Genomic DNA, 25,237 nt, shown 5'->3' on the forward strand with positions numbered 1-25,237 from the left:
AGGAATAGGGCACTGTGTGCAGGAAGATCACAACACCCCCAGTATCAGGAATAGGGCACTGTGTGCAGGAAGATCACAACACCCCTGGTATTAGGGATAGGGCACTGTGTGCAGGAAGATCACAACACTCCTGGTATTAATAGGGATAGGGCACTGTGTGCAGGAAGATCACAATACCCCTGGTATCAGGGTTAGGGCACAAGTTCTAGTCACATTGACTGATCACATTACTTGTTTTGTCAAGCTACCAACTGTTTCCATTTCCCATCCCCCATATACTGTCAGTAGGAAACTTGGTAACATGAATAAATAAGAGGGCAGCCAATAGGAATACATATTCATTCCTAAACTGACCTTAACTGACCTGAAAAGTGTCAAATTGTATCATTTTCAGTTAGTGCGCACTAACTCCCAGTTAGTGCGCACTAATCGGAAAAAACGATTTTTAACGATTTTTTAACTAAAAAATCGTGCCTAAGACGATTTTCTTCCCCTGCCACACGATTTCTATCGTTAAGACGATATGGAAAACGATTCACATCCCTAATATCCGTTGACTTACACCTCATCAAGAGCAGCAGTAATGATTCGCGTCTGACAGGCTACCACGAGAAAATACAGAGATACGTGCACAACTGTTGGCCCCACCTCCAACTCTGCTCCTTTTCCGCCCTCCTTTTTTTTTTTTTATTACTCATGCAAGCGCATATTTGCGCGTGACTTCCGGCTTCTAAAATGCGTGTTGCTCGCGCGCAGCCCAGATAGTGGTTTATATGGGCTTTTCAGCACGAGCGGTGCTTTAGAAATCTGGACCCCGGTCTCCCGTGAACCCAATAATAATAATATCTTCTGATCTGAGTTTTAATGCTAAAGTTGTGAGCTGGAAAAGCCCATTTGCCCTCCTTGTGCTCAGCTCATCTGGTGCGAAGCAGGTGTGTTCATCCGGAGCATTTCACTAAACCCTCCTCCTTTTTCCAAGTGCTGAGTCAATAAGACCGCAGTGTCTGTGGTACGGCATGAAAGGAAATAGACGTGCATCACAAATCAAAATCAGAAAAGTTGATTTAAGACCATATTTAAAGGCAAATTAAATCAAATTATTTTAAATGGTGTTTCTCTATTAGTCCCAACACCCATGAGAGTGAGAGATTATTTCACTGAAGATTCCAGTAACTCACAAACTTTAGTACGTGGTATTGTAGTTTTAAACTGAGTGCCAAATAAAGACCACCAAGCCAACAGCACATAAGACCAAATGTCCCCACACCAGCTCTAAAGATTTCTTTTGTTTTATGATCCTTATAAAAATGAAAAAAGCAGAGGTTGAGGTCCATGCAGTGAAAAAGTATTTTGAAAAGATAAATATGCAAAGCCGGGCATGCTGAAACACTGTCAGAATACCAGATAAGGGATGTCTTTAATCTATCCCCGACTGAAGTTGTTTTATGTAATGTGGCTGTAGCCTCAAGCAACTGACGGCCTAGAATCAAAAACGTGACAAGCTCTGCTTAGATGAACCACGCGAGCATCACGGTAGAGTGCGCAATCAGTGGGGACAAGAAGTATGAAAGTGAAAGGTAAGAAAAGCAGCAAAGCAGAGTCTCGTGAAGACGAGGTGGCTACCTTCTGCAGTGCTCTGAGTGCTAACGTATCGCCACACCTCATACTAAACTACCCAGGGAAAATGTGTCCGACGATGTCACATGGGAGCCGAGTCCGATAACGCTGGACACACCCTGTCCAATGCTTGAACATCATAAAAATTCTAGCGGTGTGCAGGGGCAAAGTTTTATTCAGATCATTTCCTTCATTTCAATCTTTTTTTTTTTTTTGTCATTTTTTTTAGAAATTAATTTCCATTTAGTTTTATTATAAATGGGTAACCATTTTCACGTATATTACTGCCCACTAATCATTATAATAGGCACTCCCAGTAAAACCATTTTTATGTGATAAAGCTGTACTTAAGCGCATAGGGGCAGATTTTAAAAGCCTATGCGCGTAAATCCAGGTGGATTTACGCGCGCTGGGCCTATTTTCAAAAGCCCGTGATGCGCGTAAGTCCCGGGGCTTGAAAAAATGGGCTGGGCGGTCCGGGGGCATGGCCAGAGGCCTCTGCTAGGCTGCTGGGCAAGGTAAGGGTTGGTTTTTTTTGGGCTGGGGCAGGACAGGTAGAGGAAGGGAGGGGAAGGTGGGGGGGAGGGAACGGGGAAAACCAACTGGTCTCCCCGAGGGCTCAGCACACGCAAGTTACACTAGTGTGCACCCCCTTGCATGCGCCGACCCCTGATTTTATAACATGCGCGTGGCTGCGCGTGCATGTTATAAAATTGGGCGTACATTTGTGTGCGCCGGGTAGCACGCACAAATGTAGGCCACGCGTGTAGGTTCTAAAATCTGCCCCACTAAGTCTACTCTATGAGGCAATTTTCAAAGACATTTATACGCATAAAATATTGTTTTATGTGCATAAATAGCTCAGAAAATTTGTCAGTGTGCGTGCAAAAAGTATGCATGTATCTTATTTTAATGTGTGCTTTTGTGCATGCAAAAAAAAGTGGGCATTCTGGGGATGGAGATGGGGCAAAATTCAGATTTGCGTGCAGACTTTTTATTTTACAATTATGGGGGAAATTTTCAAAAGGAATTACACACTTAAAACTAGGGGTGTGCATTCTTTTTCGCCGTATTGGCAATCCGCAACTTATACTGCACTGTTCGTAGTATTCGTGGGGAAGCGAAATGTATAGCGATTCCCCACGAATACACGAATATTCTCCGAATTATACGGCCACCTAAATAAAAATTTAAACAAATTCCCCACCCTCCTGAACCCCCCCAAGACTTACCAAAACTCCCTGGTGGTCCAGCGGGGGGTCCAGCAGCCATCCCCTGCACTCTCACACCCTCGGTGCTGGTTTCATCATGGTGCCGATAGCCTGTGTCACAGGGGCTACCGGTGCCATTGGTCAGCCCCTGTCAAATGGTCACTGGCGCCATCTTGTGCTCCTACCATGTGACAGGAGCTGACCAATGGCACCGGTAGCCCCTGTGACATAATATGGGCAAAGGCTATCGGCACCATTTTGAGTCCTGGCATTGGACGGCCGGAGTGCAGGAGGTCGCTCTGGGACCCCCGTTGGACCCCCAGGGACTTTTGGCCAGCTTGGGAGGGCCTCCTGACCCCCACAAGACTTGCCAAAAGTCCAGCGGGGGTCCGGGAGCGACCTCCTGCACGCCGGCCGTCCGATGCCAGGACTCAAAATGGCGCCGATAGCCTTTGCCCATACTATGTCACAGTGGCTACCGGTGCCATTGGTCAGCCCCTGTCACATGGTAGGAGCACAAGATGGTGCCAGTGACCATGTGACAGGGGCTGACCAATGGCACCTCATCCCTTGACTCCAGGAAAGCAGACCCCCAACGCACTACTCTCAGGGTCCCTCCAAGAATCCACTCCAACCAACCAAAAGAACAAACGCTTACTTTTTCAGTGCAGAGCAAAAAACAGCAATTTGACCTTTCCCCTCCTGAAGCCCAGCGAGCCAAAGCCCTTACTGCCTCTTCCTTGTTCCTCTTCTTGATGTGTCCCTCAAATGATTCAAGGAAGTCACTTATTTGGAATGAAAGAAGAGAGTTTCCCAATATCGAGGGGTGATGTCCATCACTCTACAAACACTACCACCACGTCTACTGTAGAAATTTCCACATTTTTACCTCTGATGAAGGCCTAGTAAGCTTTACAAAAAAATTTCAAGGACCAAAAATAAAAAGGAATATTTTGAACTTCCAAGCCCACTAAGGGCCCATGTTCTTGGGTACATCTTTAAAAAAAAAAGTCGCAACCTCTTTAAAATGTGCCGCAACCAACAAATTCCTATTTTCATCAGCACCAATATGGCTACTAGAACTCTAATCTGGTAGTTAACACCAGGGCTGGCTTTGGAGACCTGGCACCCTGGGTGAAAATTGTCAATGGCACCTTCCTCCAGACATTCTCTCCCCACCCTCTTCCTCCATGCATTCTCTCTTTCCCTTCCCTCTCTCTCTCTCCAGACATTCTCTTTCCTTCTTCTTCTCCCTTCAGGTATTCTCTCTCCCCCTCTCTTCCTCCAGGCATTCTTTTCCTTCTCCATCTCTTAATATGTTCTCTCCCAGTTATCCCCTTTTCCCACTCCATCCTGGATTCTTCTATCTCTGGCTGTAAGCCCACATCCCAATTCTTACCTCCTTCTTCTGACTCCTCATGCTATACTACCCTATCCCACGTTCCACGTGCAAATTGACAGTTACCAGCACTGAAGCATCAATGAATGGTGCTACTGCTCACAAGCTATAAATTGGGCTAATTCAACTACTTTTGTGTCTGTTACCATATGTCCAATATCTGCACATGTATTTTTCTGTGTATTTACCATAAACATAGTGACTATGAGAACCACTAACCCAATAGAACCTTCTTTAATTTTGTTGGAATCATTCAGTGTTTCAATAATAATTTTAAAATCAAAATGGAAAATAAGTAGAAAAATCATTATTTACAAACCCATTGCACGTCATCTCAATGATGGACAAGAAGAAGTGATTCTGTAGTGGCAGGACAGTACAGAGGAGACTAATGGCAGATGAGGGAGAGAATGATGGCATGCACGGAGTATGATGGCATTAGCAAGAAGAAAGGAAAGCCTACATCAAGATATATGAATTAGCATTATTCAGAGTTCATTTCTATTCTGGTATCTGTGCATTTTGGATGCTTAGTTTCTGTAAAATGGTGCCTTTCTGGAGCTATTTCTTTCATGCCTTACCTGATTGTGGAGCTGCCATGGACGATAGTCTTCCTGAGCACATCTTCTGTCAAAAATGGATTTATAGTCCACTTTTACCAGCTGCCACTCTGAGCGATGACTGAAGTGTCCAAAAACTCTGTAAAAGGATATGTAAAGTAAGCGTATTTGCGAAAGCAAGGTAAGTCGTGTTCTTTAGGAAGGATTCATACATGGGAAGGGCAGTTTTGAAAAACCATATGTGGTTTTCAGGTCTGCAAGCAAATGTTCAAAGGCACACGCCGCACGGCATTTCCCTTTGAAAACCTGGGCGCTATGCCCATGGAGGGTACTTTTGTACCGGTGCCCTTTGCCCCTGCACAGGAGCAGGCTCCAATACATTCACCAGAGAGTTCGCATGGTGATTGGAAAATGCAAACACAACACATACGTTCCTTTCCCTAACTTAATTCAGCCCTCTCTTTTACGCGGGTGGCAGTACGTGCGTTGTTTTACTGTTCACATCCTCTCACCCACTCACGTACTGTGAAGGCAATAAGTGAACATATTTATATATTGCATGTAAAATCTTTGGAGTATTACCCCCTTCTGTAAATGAAAGATGCTCAGCCTAGTTAGAGCAATAGTTCCCAAACAAGCTTTAAAGGTGGGACACAGTATGTACCCATTAGATGTATGAAAAACAGAAGAGAGCAGTTTAAGGATTTTTTAAAGCTGCATGGGGAAAAGTGTGTTTCTCCTTACTTTTCTGAATCAGTCATCAGTGCCTTGTGTCCTTTTATTTTGATTGCAATTAACTTTTTTATGGTCTCCCTTTATCCATTTTTTCTAGATCACAGTACATCCAGAATGCTAGCAACTGACTTACCCCTAGATTCATCAGAATGAGTTATTAACAACAAAAAGGGGTGTGTTTAGGGAAACTTTAGAATTACCACACCATGCAGTAACTTACCACATCACATGGTGTGGTAAACTTAGTGCACACTGCAATAATCCCTATTTTTCACTGAAAGAGAGAAAAGGAGAAGGAGAAGGAGAAGGAGAAGGAGAAGGAGAAGGAGAGAGGGAGAGGGAGAGGGAGAGGGAGAGAAAGAGAAAGAGAGAGAGAGAGAGAACCTATTTATAAGGTCCTCATAGTAGTCAAGTATTATAGGAGGGAAATCTCATAGGTTGAGGTGAGGTAGTAGTGGTGATGTAGGGGCCAGGTTTGCATGCAGAGTAAGACGTACGAACAACACAGTATACCTTGGTGAATATTTGACATCATTTGGAGTGAGGAAAGTCTCACAAAGATGAAATTTCTACTATGTTCTCTCACCCTAGCTTGAAGGACTCTATAATAGGGTACAATCAAGCTAGGGTGAGATAACATAGTACAAAATGTCATCTTTGGGGCCTATGCAATACAGTGCTTTCAGCCGAGTGCACTGTATAACCCGCACTTAAACACGGGTTAAATAGGCACTAATCCACCCCTAATGCAACGGGGGATTAGCGCCTATTTAACCCGTGTCAGATGCGGAATGAATGTAATAGTGCTCATCACATGCAAATGCACGTGAATGAGCCTATTACTCATTCACTCCGCATGCAAAAAGATAAATGTGTGTCTCAGATGCACATTTATCACTCAGCTACTAATGCATGTCTGGAGCAGGCGTTAATAGCCGAGTGCAGGTAAAAGAAGTACAGAAAAGCAGAAAAAAATGCTTTTCTGTACTTCTTTTTAAAAGTAAAAAAATAAATAAATAACTCGGCATACCGCCGAGTTATGAAGACCGACGTCAGTCGGCGTCGGCCGCGAACATTATTGCATTGGCTCCTTTGTGAGACTTTCCTTACTCCAAATGATGTCAAATCATCACCTCGACCTATTAGATGGCCCTCCTATACAGATATAAATAGATGCATACAGTGAGGCCCTCTCTCCCCCCTCCAAGCCCAGAAATGGCCAAAATGCAATTCTAAAAATATTGCAAATTGTGTTAAGGCCATTTCGAGCATATCGCACAGCCTAATGCCAGGAAAAAAGGTGTAATTATTTTCAGCACTAAAACCTATGCACAGTGTGATATTGCCCTCATTTAACTAAATCCTGCCTACATTTCTCCGTGATCCCCCCCCCCCAAAAAAAAAAAAAATGCATTTGTGCCATGCGTTATTGTTCATAACGCATTTTGATAAATGACCCTATTGGTTCGTTCAGTACAAAGTTAGTTACTCAGCAACTAACTTGGTACCGAAAGATGTGATCACAATTTTCCAGCACCATGAGAATGTCAACGACTCCTCATTTCTTTCAGGATCGAGTACAGAACCTTATTTCCCAATTCGAGTTAAACGCTTCACCGCTGCCCCACCATTTGGCCCTGTTGCAGTGCTAGTAGAAGGACTATTGTATCTCTCCTGCTAGTGAAGATTAGGCTCCTCCTAGAATAGTAAGAATTCATTTCAGAGGAGTAAAAGGTGCATCGAGACACTCTGGCCAATGGGGCTTGCTTTCAAGTAGGTCCAAGTATTTTAGGAGATGTTCAGGTGCTTGATGGTGCAAGAAGGCAGAATATGGTCCTGGGGGGGGAGGGGGGATTCATGATTGTGTAAGGGGCAGAGATTTATGAGCTAGGTTAGGATCATGATGGTGCTACAGTGGGGGTGTGGGGGAGGGGTTGAAGATAGCTCCGATGGAGAGGAATTGGTGTGCTGAGGGCCATACAGTGGGAAGGGGGTTCCAATTTGATGGAGGGTGAATTCCATCCTGCTAACAGGGTTTTTCTCTTTGGACCAGTTAGTATAAGAGGGTTTTTCAGAAGCAAGTGTGGACACTTTATTTCTTTCTATTAGCCTCCATGCTAATATTGTGCACACACTACTGAAAGTGAATTTTAGCATGATCTTGGTAAAAATGTATTGCATCACTCATTGTGGCCTTTTATTGTGTAAATTACGGTGGCACATATTACAAAATATTTAGTGCAAGTTTTATTGCATAGGCTTTTTATATATACTAAATCACAAAAATGTCCCTAAGAATATAAGAACATAAGATTTGCCATACTGGGTCAGACCGAGGGTCCATCAAGCCCAGTATTTGTTTCCAACAGTGGCCAATCCAGGTTACAAGTACCCTACAGAATCCCAAGGATCCCCAATGAGCAACTTAGCAGCATAGCAAGAGGTACTGCATGTAGAAGCATGATCTAAAATAACAGAGTATGGTTGAATAGTATGAGGTCCATACTCAGACACATGCCGACTAGCTGAGTTAGCCGCATGAAAAATCCAGCTAACATTGGAGTTATATTCTATAGTGAAACCACACTATTAAATATAGCTGGGTATCTTAAAGATAGCCGGCTAACTATGTCCCCTAACTGTAGGACAGCGCTTTGGCCCAACCAGACTTAGCTGGAAAAGTCATCCAGCTAACTCTGAATATTGGAGTTAGCCAGTTAATATAGCCAACTAACTCCTCCCAGGAACGCCCCTAATTTAGCCAGATGCGTGCCCAAATATTCATTAACTAGCTATCTTTTGAGTTAGCTGGCTAAATAGCATAAATAGCATAGCTCTCTGCTTCAACGGCAGGGGAGAAAGTCTGATACTTCAATTTCAATGCATATCCAGCATAACTCTCTGCTTCAATGGCAGGGGGAATGAAGAAAAGTGGATCTATATACAGACAACAACCAACAAGGACTGAATTACATAGTCTGGGTAAACAAATAAGAATGGGTGTAGCTTGCTTATTGCGGCGGTTACTACCCCTAACTAATTAAGCTAGATATTTCACTTAGATACAGTTCCAACACTGCTTTCTACATTAATGGTGGGGGTGGAAGGGAAATAGAACCAAAAGGTTACTAAGAGCCAAGACTGACAGAAGTATGAGAAAAGAAAACAGTGCAAATCTTACTGAGCAGACTGGATGGGCCGTCTGGTTTTCTTCCGCCGTCATTTCTATGTTTCTATGTAAATGCTTCTGAATATGGATCTCTTAAATACTATATATTATAAAATGATATTTTCCCACCACTCAATCAATAGCCAGATCCAGTAGGCATTAACTGACTGTAGAAGCCCAGTAATTCTTGCCATAATCTGGTGGTTTAAATATATATATACTTAGACTCTCTTTTCTTAAATACTTTTTTGTAGTTCTGTTTTCTAAGAGCAACCATTCCTTAGGCACACAGATGTCCTGGATAGAGGATGCATGGCCAGCCTGAAGGGGGTTGTGCTGGGGGCAATAACAGTAACAGAATTCATAAAGAAACAGGATAGGGGCACAGGATCCCTAATTGTGAAGAAGTAAATGAGAAGTCAAAGATCAACTGGCGGTCTCCTAAAACAGGAAGTCATGACATCTAATTTTTAATGAAAAAGCTTATTGCTGTCAGCATTACAGCTTAACCAGCATGCAGTATTGAGAGCACTCAATTGTGAAAAGCCTTTACATTGTTTATTTTTCTATAACAGGTCCACTTACGTCATGATGAGAGTTTCTTCTCCAGGTTCACCCAACACGCCATCAACAAAAAGTGGGCTGGAGGTAAAACTATATTTGTTCCATGATCTCCCTTCATCGAAACTTAACCTATTGCCAAAATTAAATAAAATAAAAAGCAAAACACAGGAATGCCTTTTACTTCATGAGTGGAGATGTAGAACAATTACAAATACAATTGCAGTCACATTTTGAGGATGAATCTGACTGACCGGCGAGCCATTCTGGTCTGTGAGAAAACTGGATTAGTTGTAGGTTGTGATGCCACCCACATAAGAATAGTCTAAGGACATAGGAAATGTGAGTTCCCCAGACTACGCAGGACTCTTCTTCGGATATGAAGGAAAGGACCTATGTGGTCTCTAAAACTCATGTACTACAAAGTGTAAATAATAATAATAATATGAGTTTCAGCGTGTATGTGGTGCCCTGCCGAGGATGCCTTATGGTAATTATACTACACAAAAATAAACAATATAAAAATCAATGGAAAATAAATCTCCTCTTTGGATTATTCGTACGTTGCTCCAATAAAAGCCATCACAATCTACAAAGAATCCAGTTCATTGAAGTCACAGAATTATTTGTCTTAAAAGAGTGAATACAATATCATTAGCAGCAGAGGGCTATAAATCTCACCCTGGAGAAGTAGATAATGTGGAAAAGGAGACAGAAAGAGAGCTTAAGCTGATATGTATATAACTTCTCTTTGACGCCCTGTTTGGGGCTGTTGGGATGCTGGAAGGATGCCACTCTGTTGGTTTCAGCTGAGGATAAAATCCTTATTACTCACTGTTTGCATGCAGCCAGACACATCATTGCATTATTATGGAAAAACATGCCAAGTATTTCTCAATGGCAGTTGCAATTAACAGATATAACACTAATAAAGAAATTACTTGTTCAGTGTGAGAGAAGTCGGATGAATATGAGCGTATCTGGGCAACATTTTGGGTCTATAAACACTGATAGATTTATGTCTTTATGCTTTTAAGCCCCAGGTTAGGGAAATTGTTATTGTTGTATCATATTGTGTGATTCTGTGGGATCTGATCTTATATATCTTTTCGATGTTCTGTTGTATGGGAACTCTACCATCTTATATGTGCAGTGGATGTGGTATTATTGTGTGTCTTGCTAAATAAAAAGTTTCAAAACAAATGAATGGTGACATCTAAAATTAGGAAATACAGAATGAATAAGATGTAGAATTATATATTAATTCATATTTTGTTTCCTATAGAAAGGTAGGAGTATACATGGCAGTAATGCGTATTTTATCTTCATTTTATTTTATTGTTGTTTTTGTATGATTTTACATTTTTTAATATTTGTTTAATTCTCAGTGTGCACTTGAGTTAGTGAGCACTAATCTGAATAAGTGCACACTAAAAATGAAAAAAAAAAATCTCATAGGGAATTTTTTTTACTATCATTTCATTTCAAATGAAGGCACATCCCTAATGGAAAGTGATAAATGTAAGGAATAAGCTACTTTCTCTGGGTTACAATAGCGAGAAACAGAGTTGCTGCTTGACCTTTACTCAATGATTTCAATCTGGCACTGGCCTTCGCAGTCATATAATGTCCTATATCAGAAGCCAGTTGTATTAAAGAGGTAGTTTCCAAAATCTGGTTAGTGAAACCCCTTTAACAAATTTCTCAACATATTAACATAATAAATGTTGGCAAATAAAGACTAGAAAGGTTCATCCAGTATGCCCAGCAAGGTGCTGCTGATCCATGCTGTTCCGTGCAGGTTACCCTAAGTGTAAGGAAGTCCCATCCAAGTCAGAAAAGCATATAATTTACATATTGACAATGAATTTTTAGCATGTTTTAATAATTAGGTTATCATGGAAACCAGACATGTTTTGGCTTATTTGAGGACTATATTTAGGAACCATTGACTGAGAGGCCAAAGAGTAAAATAATGATACTGAATAGGCTAGCAGTCTCCCAAGTTAATTTTTAGATACTGTTGTGTTCCACGGCCGTGGACGGCCACAGCCGTGGTCCCCTACCTAACCCGTGACCCATCGCGGCAGCGTCGGGGGAAGTGCCAGTGGCCCGGTGCCCGTCGGTCCCGTGCATCGGCGGGGCCCTCTGCGGTGGACGCCGGGCTGGGAGCTGTCCCTGCTCCTCCCTCTCAGCGTCGGGCAGCCTTTCCTCCATGGCCGAAATCCAAGATGGCCGCCACCATCTTAGGTGCGAGGCCGCGCCTCCTTCCTAGATTTAAAGGAACCTCGCCCCTTTAATTGACCACAGCTGTTTCCTATGCACCGAATCAGAGGAAGTATAAAAGGAGGCTTCCTCTGCTCATTCCTTGACTTGGCATATGGTGCAGTGCCTAAGTTGAAGAGACCTCGATCCTAAGGGTGTGGGTTCAAGTCCCACTCTTGGCGCTTCCAAGAATTGTTTGTAAGTTATTGGGTCCCAGCCCACAATTCCTTAAACTTAAGAACACTTGTTTGCAAGCTTGGGGGTTCAAGCTCCCCCTTCAAGAATTCCTACAACATCTGTAGGGCCAATGGATCCAGAATTTTCTCACTGCCTAGTTCAACTGCTGCTGCTCACTCCTGTTGATTTGGTTCTGTCCTTGACCATTTGTCTACCACTTCTGGTTCCGGCTGGAGACCTGGCCTGGTAGGATGAAGATTGAGCACTGCTATGAACCTTCCGTGGTTGGTCAGGTCTGCTTACTTCAGTGAGTCTTCTTGTGCTTTGGATCCTTGCTTCCTGGTTCCTCTCTTGTCTCAGTGATTCCTTGGTTCCTGACTTTGGACTGTGTTAATGGCAGTAACCCCTGATTAATTAACCCAATTCATTGGTTAGTCAGCTGGTAAGTGATGACCCTCTGGCACTTGACCTTGGACTTCTGCTGGACCACCATCTCTAAGGGCCCACCTAAGTCCCAGCGGTCTGGGTCCCTACAGGCTCCTCGCGGGGGGGGGGGACCATGGGCTTCCAGTGGTGAAGACACAGTTGGCTTCCTCGACCTCATGACTCAACTCTGCCTCCACGGTCACCTCAGTCTCCAGTGCCAAGTGTCAGCCGGTCACATCTTCTGTTCTGCCTCGCCACCTGACGGGAGAACCTAAGGATCCACCTCCTAAGGTATACCACCCTCCCGTCAGCCCAAGGGTTCACAAGCCTGAGCATAACAGATACCATACAAGGGTTTCCATAGTGGAACAAGGAAGAACATGTTTTTTAACCAGATTTACAACACAGATGGAAAATGCATTGCAGAGGAGGCACAAATAGTATGAAAGTAGTGAGGTTGGGTTATGGAGAACTTTCATGCTTAAAATTCAAGGCTGCTTATTATACATCTTGGTAAAAGAGCAAGACCAGCTGGAGAATAAGTTGTTGACCCACTAGCTTATATTGTCTGGTGGCCCCTGCTGGTGTCATCTGGCTACAAAATATTCCACCATAATGATCATGACAATGCTCTTTAAGATCAACATAACTAAGCTGGGCAAGATTGGACTGTCTTCTAATACACATTTCAAAAATGATTAATGTGCTTCATTATATTGTAGATCATAATATTGCAACTTTCCTGGCTGAAATATCCTTAATCAATGCTTGGACTTACAAATTGCACAGTCAGGTTTCCTTGGGGAGTTACATTAAACAATAGTATTCCATGCTTTTCTTTTAAAGATTAGGCCTCCCAGAGGAAGGGATTTCATATTTGTTTTCATATAATGGATGAAGGTGTGTAAGTACTGCCTTTGAACCTGCTTCACTTTTTTTCACGGCCTTGCATTGCTTTCTAGGGATGTGTATTCATTTGAAACAAATGGGGAAAAATGCAATGACTGAGTTCAGTTTTGTTTCATTCATGGACACCCAAAACAAATGGAAGGGCCCCATGAATGAAATGAAAATTTTCAACTCATTTATTTATGTTGCCTATTCAAGTCTATGGCCTATTGAAGTCTATGAATGTGTACTGCTGAGCAAAAAAAGCAACTGGTAACTATAGCAACTTACTCTTGCTTGTGAGGCCTCACAGGCTTGTTAGAGCTGAGGCAGGACAAGTTGGCAAGGAAATCACACAGAGGACAATCATAATGCAGCATCCTTTTAGCTAGCCTTAATTGCTATGTAAATAATTGACCCTGAACTACTCCCAATATAAATTTTGTGCATGTACCAGAATGTCTGATAGTTTTGCTTATGCAGCAGTAAATATATTTGCAAATAAATAAATAAATAAATAAAGTTTTTTTTATTTCTAGCAGTTGGTAGAGAAGAAAGACAGAGATAGAGGCACTGTTACTATTTTTTTTTTATTTTTCTCTTCACTGAGGAAGGATCAGGTTAAGAGAAAGTGAGGCAGTGCAGGGCGGGGGCAGGACTGAGGCCTCCGGCACAGCGGCCATGCTAGGGGATCGTGCGCCGGCACTCGGCCGATGCACGCAACCTATGCCTGCCTAGAGGCAGGCGCAACTTATTTAACAAAGGTAAGGGGGGTTAGATAGGGCTGGGGGGCGGCTTAGGTAGGGGAAGGAAGGAGAAGGTGGGGGAGGTGGAAGGAAAGTTCCCTCCGAGGCTGTTCTGATTTTGGAGCGGCCTCGGAGGGACCGGAGAAAGCCATCGGGGCTCCCCTAGGGCTCGGCGCTTGCAAGGTGCACAAGTGTGTACCCCCTTGCGCGTGCCAACCCTGGATTTTATAATATGTGCGTGGCTGCGAGCGCATTTTATAAAATCGGGCATAGATTTGTGCGCACCGGGTTGCGCGCACAAATCTATGCCCGCGCGTAGGTCTTAAAATTCGGCCCTATATATGTATCTGTATGTGTGTGTGTGTGTGATAGACAGTTCTCCACACCGTACAGTTGCGGTATCACTAAATAAATTCATTTATAATATCCGAAACCTAGTAGGCAGTGGGCCTGGCATCCTTGGTAGGGACAGAAGAATTAGTCTATAACCAGCCTAGCCTTGTAACATCAATAAAAAGGAAGACCTGCTCTAAATTGAAACAGTATTCCTTTAGGTGCAGAATGGCAGGAGAGGAAAGTAGCTCAAGGTTATCCCCATTCTGTATATCCAGTGCCATAACAGCATGCAGGTGCAACAGACTAAGGCAGAGGGGAGTGGTCTGCATTTCACCAGCAATATCTGAAACCGTGCGATTGCTTTGCATGCTTCTCTCTCCCTGATGGCACACTGGTGGAACTTGGTTTAGGCAGGGGCAGGCAGCAGCCTGTGCTGCATATCCAGATGATGGATATCCCATATACCTCATGCATTATACATCAGCCATAAGAAAAATGATTGAGAGTTTGCTGTTAGACTGGATATGGATAGGCAGGAGCCTTCAGGTAGGCTTCTTTGTGAAAGACAGTGTAAAAAAAATATGCTAAAGGGAATAGAAGATGGGGGCTTTCAGGGTATCCACTGCTTTGACAATTTGCTGTACCTGGGACTGGTGCCAAGAACAATAGGGAATCTATTCCCGAAGAAAGGTGCAGAAAAATAATGAGGCATTTCCATCAAAGCTTAAAGCGTGGGCTGCTTCTCCGTGAGAAGAATTCAGGATGCCTCATAAGTATCTGATTTGAGAAGTTGGCACCCGCTGGAACTCCATCTGTCTGATGCTGCAGAGGTTAATGGAGCAGCAGGCACCCCTTCATGATCCCTCTCTGGAAACAGAGATAAGTGAGGATCACCCCCCTGGGGCATCATAACTGAGCAGTGATGAGGCAGCTGATAGAAATCTCGAAGCACTTCAACGATGCCATGGAAGATCTGTGTGACAGAATGACCTCCCTGGGACGGCCATGCCTTCAGTAAATATCCTGGAGAGAAAGAAAGCATTTCCATGAAGAAGAGGGAATGGAAGCAGAGTTGCCACAGTTAGTGGCCTCCTTGCTGACCCTTCTTCTTTGCCCTGGCCATCCATTGCTTTGCACATTTGTTGCACCACTCTTCCGGTACCTCATGCCCCTCAGGTGCCTTGAGCTTTTGATGCCATTCTTCTTTACTTCTCAGCCCTCAAGATACACCTTGAGGGGGGGGGGGGTTTCAGTAACTCTTCTTGCTGCATTACTCTGTTTCTACCATTTCTATTTTTAATCTCCAGCATCACTGCCGCTCCAAGCCAGTTTTAATACCTTCAAGGTGATATTTAAAAACCTGACATGTGCATTAATTATATGTTGGGCTCGCTAAAGAGCATTTGATGCCTCAAGTCAGTAGCCTCCAAGCAAAGAGCAATTTGAAGCCTGAAGAGCCAGTTCCTTTGTCTCATGATGCCATTTGGAAATCCCATCAGGACTCCTCCAGGGATTTCCTCCAGCTTCTTCCTGCCTAGGGTTTTCTACTAATTTGGTTAGGGTCGTTTGCCCCTCGTTTGGAGTCTTGGGGTGTTCTTGTCACTCTAAGGGGCTGTTTAGTGCCTCTCATGATGCTTTGGGGGTCTTCATACCACTCTTTCATTTGCTTTGCCCCTGCTTCAGGGGGATTTCCACCTCTTTTAGCACTGTGATTCCCCTTCATGGTTCTTTGAGTTATTAATGCCACATCTGGTGCCACTTTGCTCCTCTCATAAAGCCTTGGGGGTTTATGTCACTATTGTTGATGCCCCTGTGCCCCACATTTGTTGTCTTGGGGTGATCGGGCCACTCTTGCTTCTGTTTTGCTCATCTGTTGGTACCTTGGAGAACTCCTGCCACTGCTATTAAGTTTTGCCCCACTGCAGGTTCTTGGGCTCTTCGTGACACTTTTGGTGCCATGTTGACATAATCTTGATATGGTGACATGCTTTCACCCTTCTGATGATTAGAAAACCCCAGTATGGAAGCTCAACACAACTTTTTTTGCTTCCCACAAATGTGTCTTCCATTTGAAACGAACCTATCGAATGACTATGATCCTACAAAACGAATGAACAAACCTATTGCTTTCAAGTGTTGCCATACATCTACGTATGTTCCACTCGAAGAAACTGATGGAAGTCAAAAGTAATGAAACATGGCTGGGCAATCTAGAATACCTATTTATTTATTTATTTTCATTTGAATGGTTGATAGCTTTCTCTTGCCTAACTTATTTACCGCACTTTTGTTTGTTTAGCTCTGCCAGTTGACATTTTAATTTAAATGTGCCTGCATTCTTTCCGAAGAGCACAACTGTACCCCCTCACCCTACCAAATTGCAATAAATATTGTAGCCTTATTAAAACAGGCATCTCAACCTGCCTTAATGGCCAGCTAATTTCCAATGCTTTTCCCCTTAGTGTGTGTCCATTAATAAAATATATTGCTACAGCAAACCCAAAGGGAGAAAATAATTGTTTTTTAACCTTTCATTTTATTTTATTTAGATCTTGGCAAGTGCAAAAAAGATCAGTATGCCCTCGATCACATTTGGCCAGTCCCACACTGAGCCTGGAAGGTTCAGAAGAAAATCCTGACTTATGACAAAATGTTTATTTTCTCTTTGTATGAATCTATGGCATTACATATTAGCACCATCTATCCCGGAGGAAGCATTTCAGCCAAACCATTTGAGTCTTCCTAGCTGAAAAACTTTTCAAGAAGTTCAATGACCTCCAGATAATAGCACAGGCGACCACAGAGGACATTGCAGGTGATTTTTGTGAATTTTTATTTGCACGTTTTTAAATTTCTCTTAGAAAAGCAATTAGGACTACTCTTACAAAGGCTAATCATTTTTTATATAGAAAATAAGAATGGAATGCTTATTAGCATCTCTATTTATCTTGACAATTTGATTCCCTCAACTCCTCCAGGACAGAGGACAAATTACCTTCTGACCATAGCAGCTTGTAGAATTGTATGTGTTTTCTAAAATGTTTCCCAAATTGATTTTCAGAGGGCCATGTCTGTGGAAATCGATTTTGGGACATGAGTTTCTATTCAGTATTTTTCTGATACTGCTGTTATTTCCTTCTTTTAAAAAGATTTCATTTAAAAAATGGTATCCAGGGGTAGTCGAGAGTTTTCATTCCTATATGATTATGGCACTGCTAGTTTGCAGTCACTCAAATACAGCCATTAATAGATTGGCCATATATATATATATTCTCAGCCACTTAAGAGATGACATTAGCCTCACCTTTGTCAAAGCCAATTGGATCACTCCATCATCCTAAGTGAGATATGAAGGCATTGTGCTTAATTTTTTTGATGGGGAAAGGAGTTAAAATTGGAAAATTGGAAATATTTTCAACGGCATGTGCCTTTCATACTCCTCCGATCAATGTGTTCATGAATATCTTCAAAGCCTTGTTATCCTGACAGAAATGTTGTACTTTAATGACTGTTCACCCTTGCATCAGCTTTCACATTACAGGGAGACCTCTTTGACCAGCTTGCTCAGGTGATAAGTGCTGTTCACGTCCATGTGGAAGGTCGTCTTTTAGATCCCCCAATTCAGGACTTCTGCTCCTCTAGTTGGCCGGGGCTGGGGATGTTCACAGGCCCCCTGATGAGTGCAGGGATTTAATGTCATTGCTTAATAGGGACACCTGATGGCTCCAGAAGGAGCCCTGGTATTTGGCAGCCTAGATTCATCACTGCGGTGACCAGACTAGGGATGTTGGGGGCAGGGATATAAATAATAGGGGGAGAATCCTCAGATAGTGGAGAATGAAGGGGATGGTGCCAGATCCCAGCACTAATTCTGACTGAGCTGGACGTGGAAAGGAGCAGGAGGAAACTTTTGTATAAACAAAAAAAAACCAGAAGAGCCATTTTGAGATACTCTTACCAATGTAAAAAGTGTTTTTACTTCAACATGCAAATTGTTTGTGGATTTGTATTTTGATGTTTTATTTTTGTCCACCACATTGGACACTGGTTCACTTGGGAATGCAGTTAGCATAATAAATAAAATTAATTTGTGATAAAAAAAAAATATAAGAGGTGTGCAAGCCAAAAAATATTGTTTTGTTTTGTATCACTGAAGGGAGGTTCTCATCGGAATTCCATTTCATTGAGGGCTTTTTTGATTTGTTTTTCTTGTTTTGGCAAGTAGTATGCACTATTTCTGAAGCACACACACTGGGCCGGATTTTAAAAGGGTTACACGCATAAGGTACACGCATAACCCTTTTAAAATCCCCCGGCGTGTGCCGAGCCTATTTTGCAAAAGCTCGGCGGCGCGCGCAAGCCCCGGGACGCGCGTAAGCCCCGGGGCTCGCAAAAAGGGGAGGTTGGGGGCGTGGCCAGGGGTGTGGTTTTGGATCGGGGGTGTGTCCGGGGGCATGTTCGGGGGCGTGTGGGTGGTCCGGGGGTGTGGCCGAGTGCCCCGACACAGCGGCCTGTGTCAGGACCTTCCATGCCGGCATGCGTAAGTTACTACTGTCCGGAGGCAGTAGTAACTTTTTGGATAAAGGTAGGGGGGTCTAGTAGGGCCGGGGGGGGGGGGTTAGGTAGGGGAAGGGAGGGGAAGATGCGGGGGGTATGGAGGGAACGGGCAGCGCGCGCAGGGCTTGGCGCGCACAAGTTGCACAAATGTGCACCCCCTTGCGCGCGCCGACCCCGGATTTTATAAGATACAAGCGGCTACGTGCGTATCTTATCAAATCCAGCATACTTTTGTTTGCACCTGATGCGCGAACAAAAGTACGTGAGCGCGTACTTTTTTAAGATCTACCTCACTATTTGCAAATAGTGCACACTAAAAACAAAAGAAAAAAATCCCAAATTTTGTGATTTTTACTGTCATTTCGTTTTAGAAACAACATGAAATGATATGGACTATGTCATTGACCTTGTCTACTTCATTTCAAACAAAAGTGCAGCCCTACAAAATATAACTGTGCCCTTGCTTGTTGCTATATACATGCATTGATTTACTCAGCAACTGGCCATCTCATCTAAAACGTCCTTATAGTTCTGCGATAGTGGATCAAAGTTCATACATTTCTAACAGATAACTTTGGCATCGGTGAAGTGTAGTCAGGCAGAAGGTCAAATCTCCTTATAAAGGGTGCTCTTAATTACAGTTTCCTCTGGGAACAACACTGTTTAAGAGATTACAACTGTTGTTTCTGTCATTACCATAAATGCCTAATGGGCAGAGAGGTGTGCTTCATGGCCACCAGGACACCACCTTGATCCAGGTACAAAACACTATGCTCTTCTTCAAAGATCTGGAAGAAAACACACACACACACATATGCATCTCTGATTTTTCAATTGACTGTAAAGTTATCGCAGCCATGTTGTTCATAAGAAAAACTGGATTCTTTGTATGTTGTGATACCTTGTACTGGATCAAGATAAGAATGGTCTAAAAATGAGCTTACAAGACCAAATAGGTCCTTTCTTCGGATGACATCTGGAGAAAAGTCCTAGGTGATCTCAAAAGCTCATCTATTGGATGACTCTGACATTGGTCCAACAAAAGGAATCATAATAATCAGTTTAATAAAACACAATAAAGAAGTCTACGTTAGAAGTAATACAAGGGCAGGAAGGACATTTTCTTACTCCGACTGTGTGACAGTTCACAGTTTGACTTTGCATTTTTGTCTGCCAAGTCCCTGTGACTTCCCAGTTAGCAGGAAAAGTTGCTTCTTGAAATCAAATATTTTAGGACCATTATCCCCTAGCACAAGTGACCCATTAACCAGCATAATCAGCACGCCAGTTAAAACTTTCCATGATTCCCTGGAGAGGAAACGCTGCTGTAGATTTCAGCAACATAAAATTGAAACTCCTCCCCAGCTTACTTTTTTTTTTTTTTTACACATACTCTACATGTGAGGGAACACGTTTATTGCTGCACATGGAACAATGCATTCAAGATTGGACGTATGGATGCTGGACAGTGCACGCAGGGTGATACGGCACTCTTAATATTGCACATTGGACTTTGCACTCAACTTTCCCCCCATCTCTACAGCTGACCCCATCATGTTTACCACATACAGTATTACAGGAATCTCCCCAAGGTGGAGAAATAGATAAATACGTTGAAAACAGACTCTCTGATTTGTAGCCTAGGGATTTCAGCACAAAGTAGTGACCCAGGTTTGACTCCCATCTTCTGTGTGACCTCAGATAACTCTTTACTATCAAACAATATCTGAGTTCATATTTTACCTGTCTCCACGTGTTCCCGGCATCAGATGAGATAAACATGCTGATGTCGCTGTCTGCCAGTTCTGAACCTATATTTCCTGTCAAGTAAGAGTGAATAGGTAAAAACAAATCACTCTTGTACTTTGCTTATTTATTTACAAATATTTATTTACAAATAAATCTTAAAATACTCATGCTGTCATAAGCTTAACTAATAAAAATGGTTAAAAGTACATAAAACCAACTAAAAAAAGTACAATCCTGCTCCAGCAATATATTAGCTGTGTAAAAATAATCCTCCAGTGCCTAATCAATAGTCAAAGCTTGTCTGAACAGCCATGTTTTTAATTGCTTCCTAAAAGACTACATGCTGAAGAAATGCACAGCTGCTTTGGAAGAGGCTTCCAAAAAAATTGGACCTGCAATAGAAAATGTATTCTTTCTCGAGTTTCTGAAAGGGAGGCTGACCGAATGGAAGGAGCAGCTAGCAATCCTGCTTGTGAAGATCCAAGAGCACAAGGGAGATTGTCGATCTGTAGTATTGAACTAACCCAAGGAGAAACACAAGTGCTAAGTAATTTATAAATGAACAGAGCAGTTTTAGATTTTATTTTCCAGTGAAGGTAAATCAATATAGGAGTGACATGCTCACAGTGACCAGTCCCAGTCAGCATATGGGCAGCTGCCCTGTGGACAATCTGAAGAGATCTAATAATGGAAGACAGGATTCCATTAGAAAGGGAATTAGAATAATCAAGTCCTGAGTATAGCAACCCCTGCAATACTAACTGGAATTCATTAGCCAAAAGTTTAAGTTGCTGCAGCACACAAAGTTTAAAATAAAATGTTGCTTTAGTGACCACCTTAACTTGGTGATGCATTCTTAAGCCTGCATCCAAAATAAACTCTAGGCTCTTGATTTAAGAAGCAACGAGTATCCGACAGCCTTCAAAATTCAATAAGGCAAGGCTATCAGTGGAAGAAACCCGTTCTAAAATTGACCTCTATTTTATTCATATTTCAAGACCAACTTGTTATGAGATGGCTATTGCTTTACTGCAGAGATAACAAAAGAAGCCAGTTCAAACATAGCATCCCAAGAGGACATAACAGAAAAGAAAAACTGTATAATCATCTATATACAGTCTACATTCTATACTCAGGCTGGCAAGCGATTTACATACTGTACCAAATAAATATTTACAAGTGTAGCTGAGAATGCTGACTCCTGGGGAACCCCGGTTTTAATTGTATTCAATTCTTATCTATTGTTGATGAGCAGAAATACGTGACATAAACCATTTTAATACAGTTCCAGCAGTCTCTTAATTGATATGTTAAAATCTTATGGTCTAACGTGTCAAGCTTGCTTATAAAGTTTCCGTTTCCTAATTCCTAGTAAAGCATTCTGTATTGCAGTGCTGCAATTTAGTTGTAAGTTTCAGATTGCTAAGGAAATCATATCAATATATATAATTTAATTTCATTGTCTTCTAGAAATATAAAATGAAAACTGTAGTCTAGACTAAATATATCATGGGGAAAGCTGTCCAGGGGAAAAGATACAATAATATCCATTATGAAGCATGTTTCAACTTTGTGCATTTATTACTGGGATGCTATAAGCTTGCAGAATTTCGATGGGCTATAAAGTTATTTTTTTTATTCTTTTTTTGCTAAATAAAATTTGAGTTGCCCAGTTAGGGCCTGATTCATTAAGGTCTTTTCCCCAGAGACAGATAATGAGACAAAAAGTATAGGGGCTAATATTCAAAGCCTGCTGAGTTGGAAAGATGACCACATATGTTCACTTGGTTATCTATAGCCAGGTAATCAGTCACATTTCTACCCAGTTAGTTTGATCAGATTGATTTAGGGCAACCATTTGTGCGACCGGACTCGTGAGGATAAAGTTAGTCAATTAGCGAGCAATATTGTGCTAATGAGCTAAATTAAACAGTCTTCTTCAGGAACCCCTCCAGCTGGCCCACATTCTTGCTTGGTGGAGCTTCTGGTTTTAGCTACACAAATTTAGCCAGTTAGAAGTGCCAGGTAATAAACTAATTAGATTTTACCCAGATAATACCTGGTTTCAGCCAGGGAAATTGTTTGAATATTGACCAGTTAGTGAAAGGTTCTTAAGGGATAATTCTGTTATCATTGTGAATAAATTAGCCTGCAAATATGTGCAATTCTCAAAGCGAACTAAGTCACATAAGTCCACTTTGAAAACTTGCAAAACTACAAGCACTTATACTTCCTATTTGATGCATGTAATTTTGCTGAGCAAATTTACTCTCATACTTTTTAAAATAAGTATGTGCATATAAGTCCCAACCCTGCCCAGATTCGACCCCCTGGAATACGTCTCCCCTATGCATATAAAAGCATGCACATTTTCTTACACACATATCAGTTACACAGTTTTCTAAATTACCCTCCCTATATAATTTCTCAAATGAAAAAAATAAATCTCAGAATATCACAACCCTAATGATATCTTTGGTGAGTGTGCATATATCATATCTGTGCCTTTGTCATAGCCTTGGGCCTTTATGCCATCCTAAGTCGAAACCCAGCCTAAGAGATTGAGGTACACGCCCACTCCTTTATTGGTGGTCAGTAATGTTCTGGGTGTTAACAGAAGAGATCCCTTCTATGTCTATTCCAACAGTCTTCCGGGGTGGCTCATCATACTGTACGATGATGTATTGTGGACTGCCCTATTGAAGTCCATGCACACAGTGATCATACTTTAAAACGTTCAATAAGTGTGCTGCACACATTCATTCCTGTGAGAGACATCAATGGTATGAATACAGTTTATTATTCATACGCTGTCGCTTCCTTTACTTTTCTTCTGTCCCCATTCATCAGAATGTTTGGTATAAATAATATTGTAAGCTACCTTGGACACCCTTGGTCCTCACAGTATTGGAAAAAGCATCTTTGGTGTTCCACGCCACTTGACTAAATTCAGGATGTTCCTCTTTGACTCGAGCCCTTAATGCCTCCAAAACTATTGCCTTCTTAAGTGATTAAAAGCTTGCACTGTTGTTTATAATAAGTGAGCATTTTTGTACCTGAAGCCACTATGATGCCTGGAGCAGTGTCTCGGCTAGCAATGTTTCCTGAGGTATATGGATTATCCGAGACCTTCAGATGAAGATGAAGAGAGCAGTAGGGCTAGAAGAGATCACAGACAAGTTACAGAGTGCATTTCCATCTTCATTGGTTTCTTTGATCTCCTTTCAACTTAATGCAAAACAGCAAGAAACATATGTACACTGGTTATATTATATCACTTTGCTACATACTGAAACCTGTAGATATACATTTTCAGAAATAAGCAGTTATGCACTTAAATGACATTTTAGGTGCATAAACTTATGAGCCCAGAAAGCAAAATCAATTTTTCACTCAGTAGGTGCTCAAGATCTCTTTGTATAGGAAACTGAACCCTTTTGAATGCCTAGACAGACACCTAAACGCCTGGCATATTAAGTTATAGCAATTTAAAATTAGCTGAGTGCGTCCAACTTTGAGACCACATTTCTATACTACCTACTTTTTAGGGTGCCTAATATTAACCATTTAACTCTAGTTAGATAAATAACTTCTGCCTTGGAACATTCTGTGGATATCTAATTGGTCCCACTAGACATCTTTATTACTATTTACATAATCTAACTATAAGTTCTTTTGAACCTTCCATACTTAATGTTTTTCTTTCCTGCCCAAAAGGGCTTCCATTAAAGTACATTCTATTAACAAACTTTTTTAATGCTCCAATGGAGCATAAATATATGGGATTAGTAGAAGAGTAGATGGAAGGGAAGAGCTGTTTACAGGAAAGCAAGAGCACATCATACAGTGTATTAAATACCCTGCACACACTGAATATACCGAGCTAAACCACTCTCCCAGCAAGCAGCAAGACGTTGAGGCCATGTTGATGCTGATGGAGCCATGTTCTGGCTCGTGTGATATCCAGAGATTTTTCCTGCAAGACTATGGAGCCTAAAAGTCCAGTAACCTTACCTAGTCTGATTTTCCTATATTCCCGCTTTCATAATTTATTTTCCTCTGAATTTGTTTTTGCCTTACTGAAGCTGCAGAAAATTAAATCCATGGGCATCGGCTGCATTATTTTGAAACTGTGCTAAGAAACTGACTTTATGACCTCTTCTTCTGCTTTTGCCATAAATTTGAATCTGACCTGTAAGATTCCAATAACCTTCTTTGTTGAGTTAAACTCAGCTTTGCCCAAACTTGTTTGGGGGAAAGAAAAAAAGTGAGGGCCCGGCAAAGGATCTTTGTATGTTATCAACAGATATCGATTTCAAGAGTCTCGTAATATGGGGAAATGCAGCAGTTGAGAAACATTGGGTAGCACTGGAAAGGGAATATCTCCCTGTTGGCGTAACTTTTCAGGCCCTTTTAGGTAAATCCCAAATTTCAGAAAAGCATTGAGAAACATTCATTTCTGATGAGAGTAGTACAAACCTTTAGGGTCATCCATCAAATCGTGTTAGGTCCTCATCATGCGATGAAAGACGTCTAACATATGATAAATGCGCAATCTTTATCCCATTGTGTGTTTGTATCCAAACTTGGTAATGAGTATGCAAACGCTAGCTAGTATGGAGCCTGTTCCTAATGTTTTCTGGTAGTGAAGAGGGGATAATTAATCAGAGAAATCAAGGCAATGTCTCCTGATTTATAACTTCAGGCCCTCTTTTATTGGTAGAGTTTGTTAGAATCCTGCGCGGTTACGGAATTACAATATCCAGTTCTTATCCTTCTTCCTTGTATGTGTTTGTTCTCTCAAGGTTTGAATATACTGAGTAGTCTAAAAATCTGTAGTG

At 41.9% G+C, this 25,237-nt stretch overlaps 1 protein-coding gene across 1 annotated transcript in view; it reads right to left on the reverse strand.

The window, feature by feature from the left end:
• Positions 1-25,237, reverse strand: part of LOC115095960 (VPS10 domain-containing receptor SorCS1-like) — a 1,120,107-nt gene that overhangs the window by 181,757 nt on the left and 913,113 nt on the right. Inside the window, 5 exon segments of the mRNA XM_029610345.1 lie at positions 4,809-4,926; positions 9,277-9,384; positions 19,344-19,435; positions 20,391-20,467; positions 23,453-23,555. Coding sequence (XP_029466205.1) covers positions 4,809-4,926; positions 9,277-9,384; positions 19,344-19,435; positions 20,391-20,467; positions 23,453-23,555 — 498 coding nt within the window.

The sequence above is a fragment of the Rhinatrema bivittatum genome, chromosome 7, assembly GCF_901001135.1.
Source record: "Rhinatrema bivittatum chromosome 7, aRhiBiv1.1, whole genome shotgun sequence".
NCBI classification, from domain to species: domain Eukaryota; kingdom Metazoa; phylum Chordata; class Amphibia; order Gymnophiona; family Rhinatrematidae; genus Rhinatrema; species Rhinatrema bivittatum.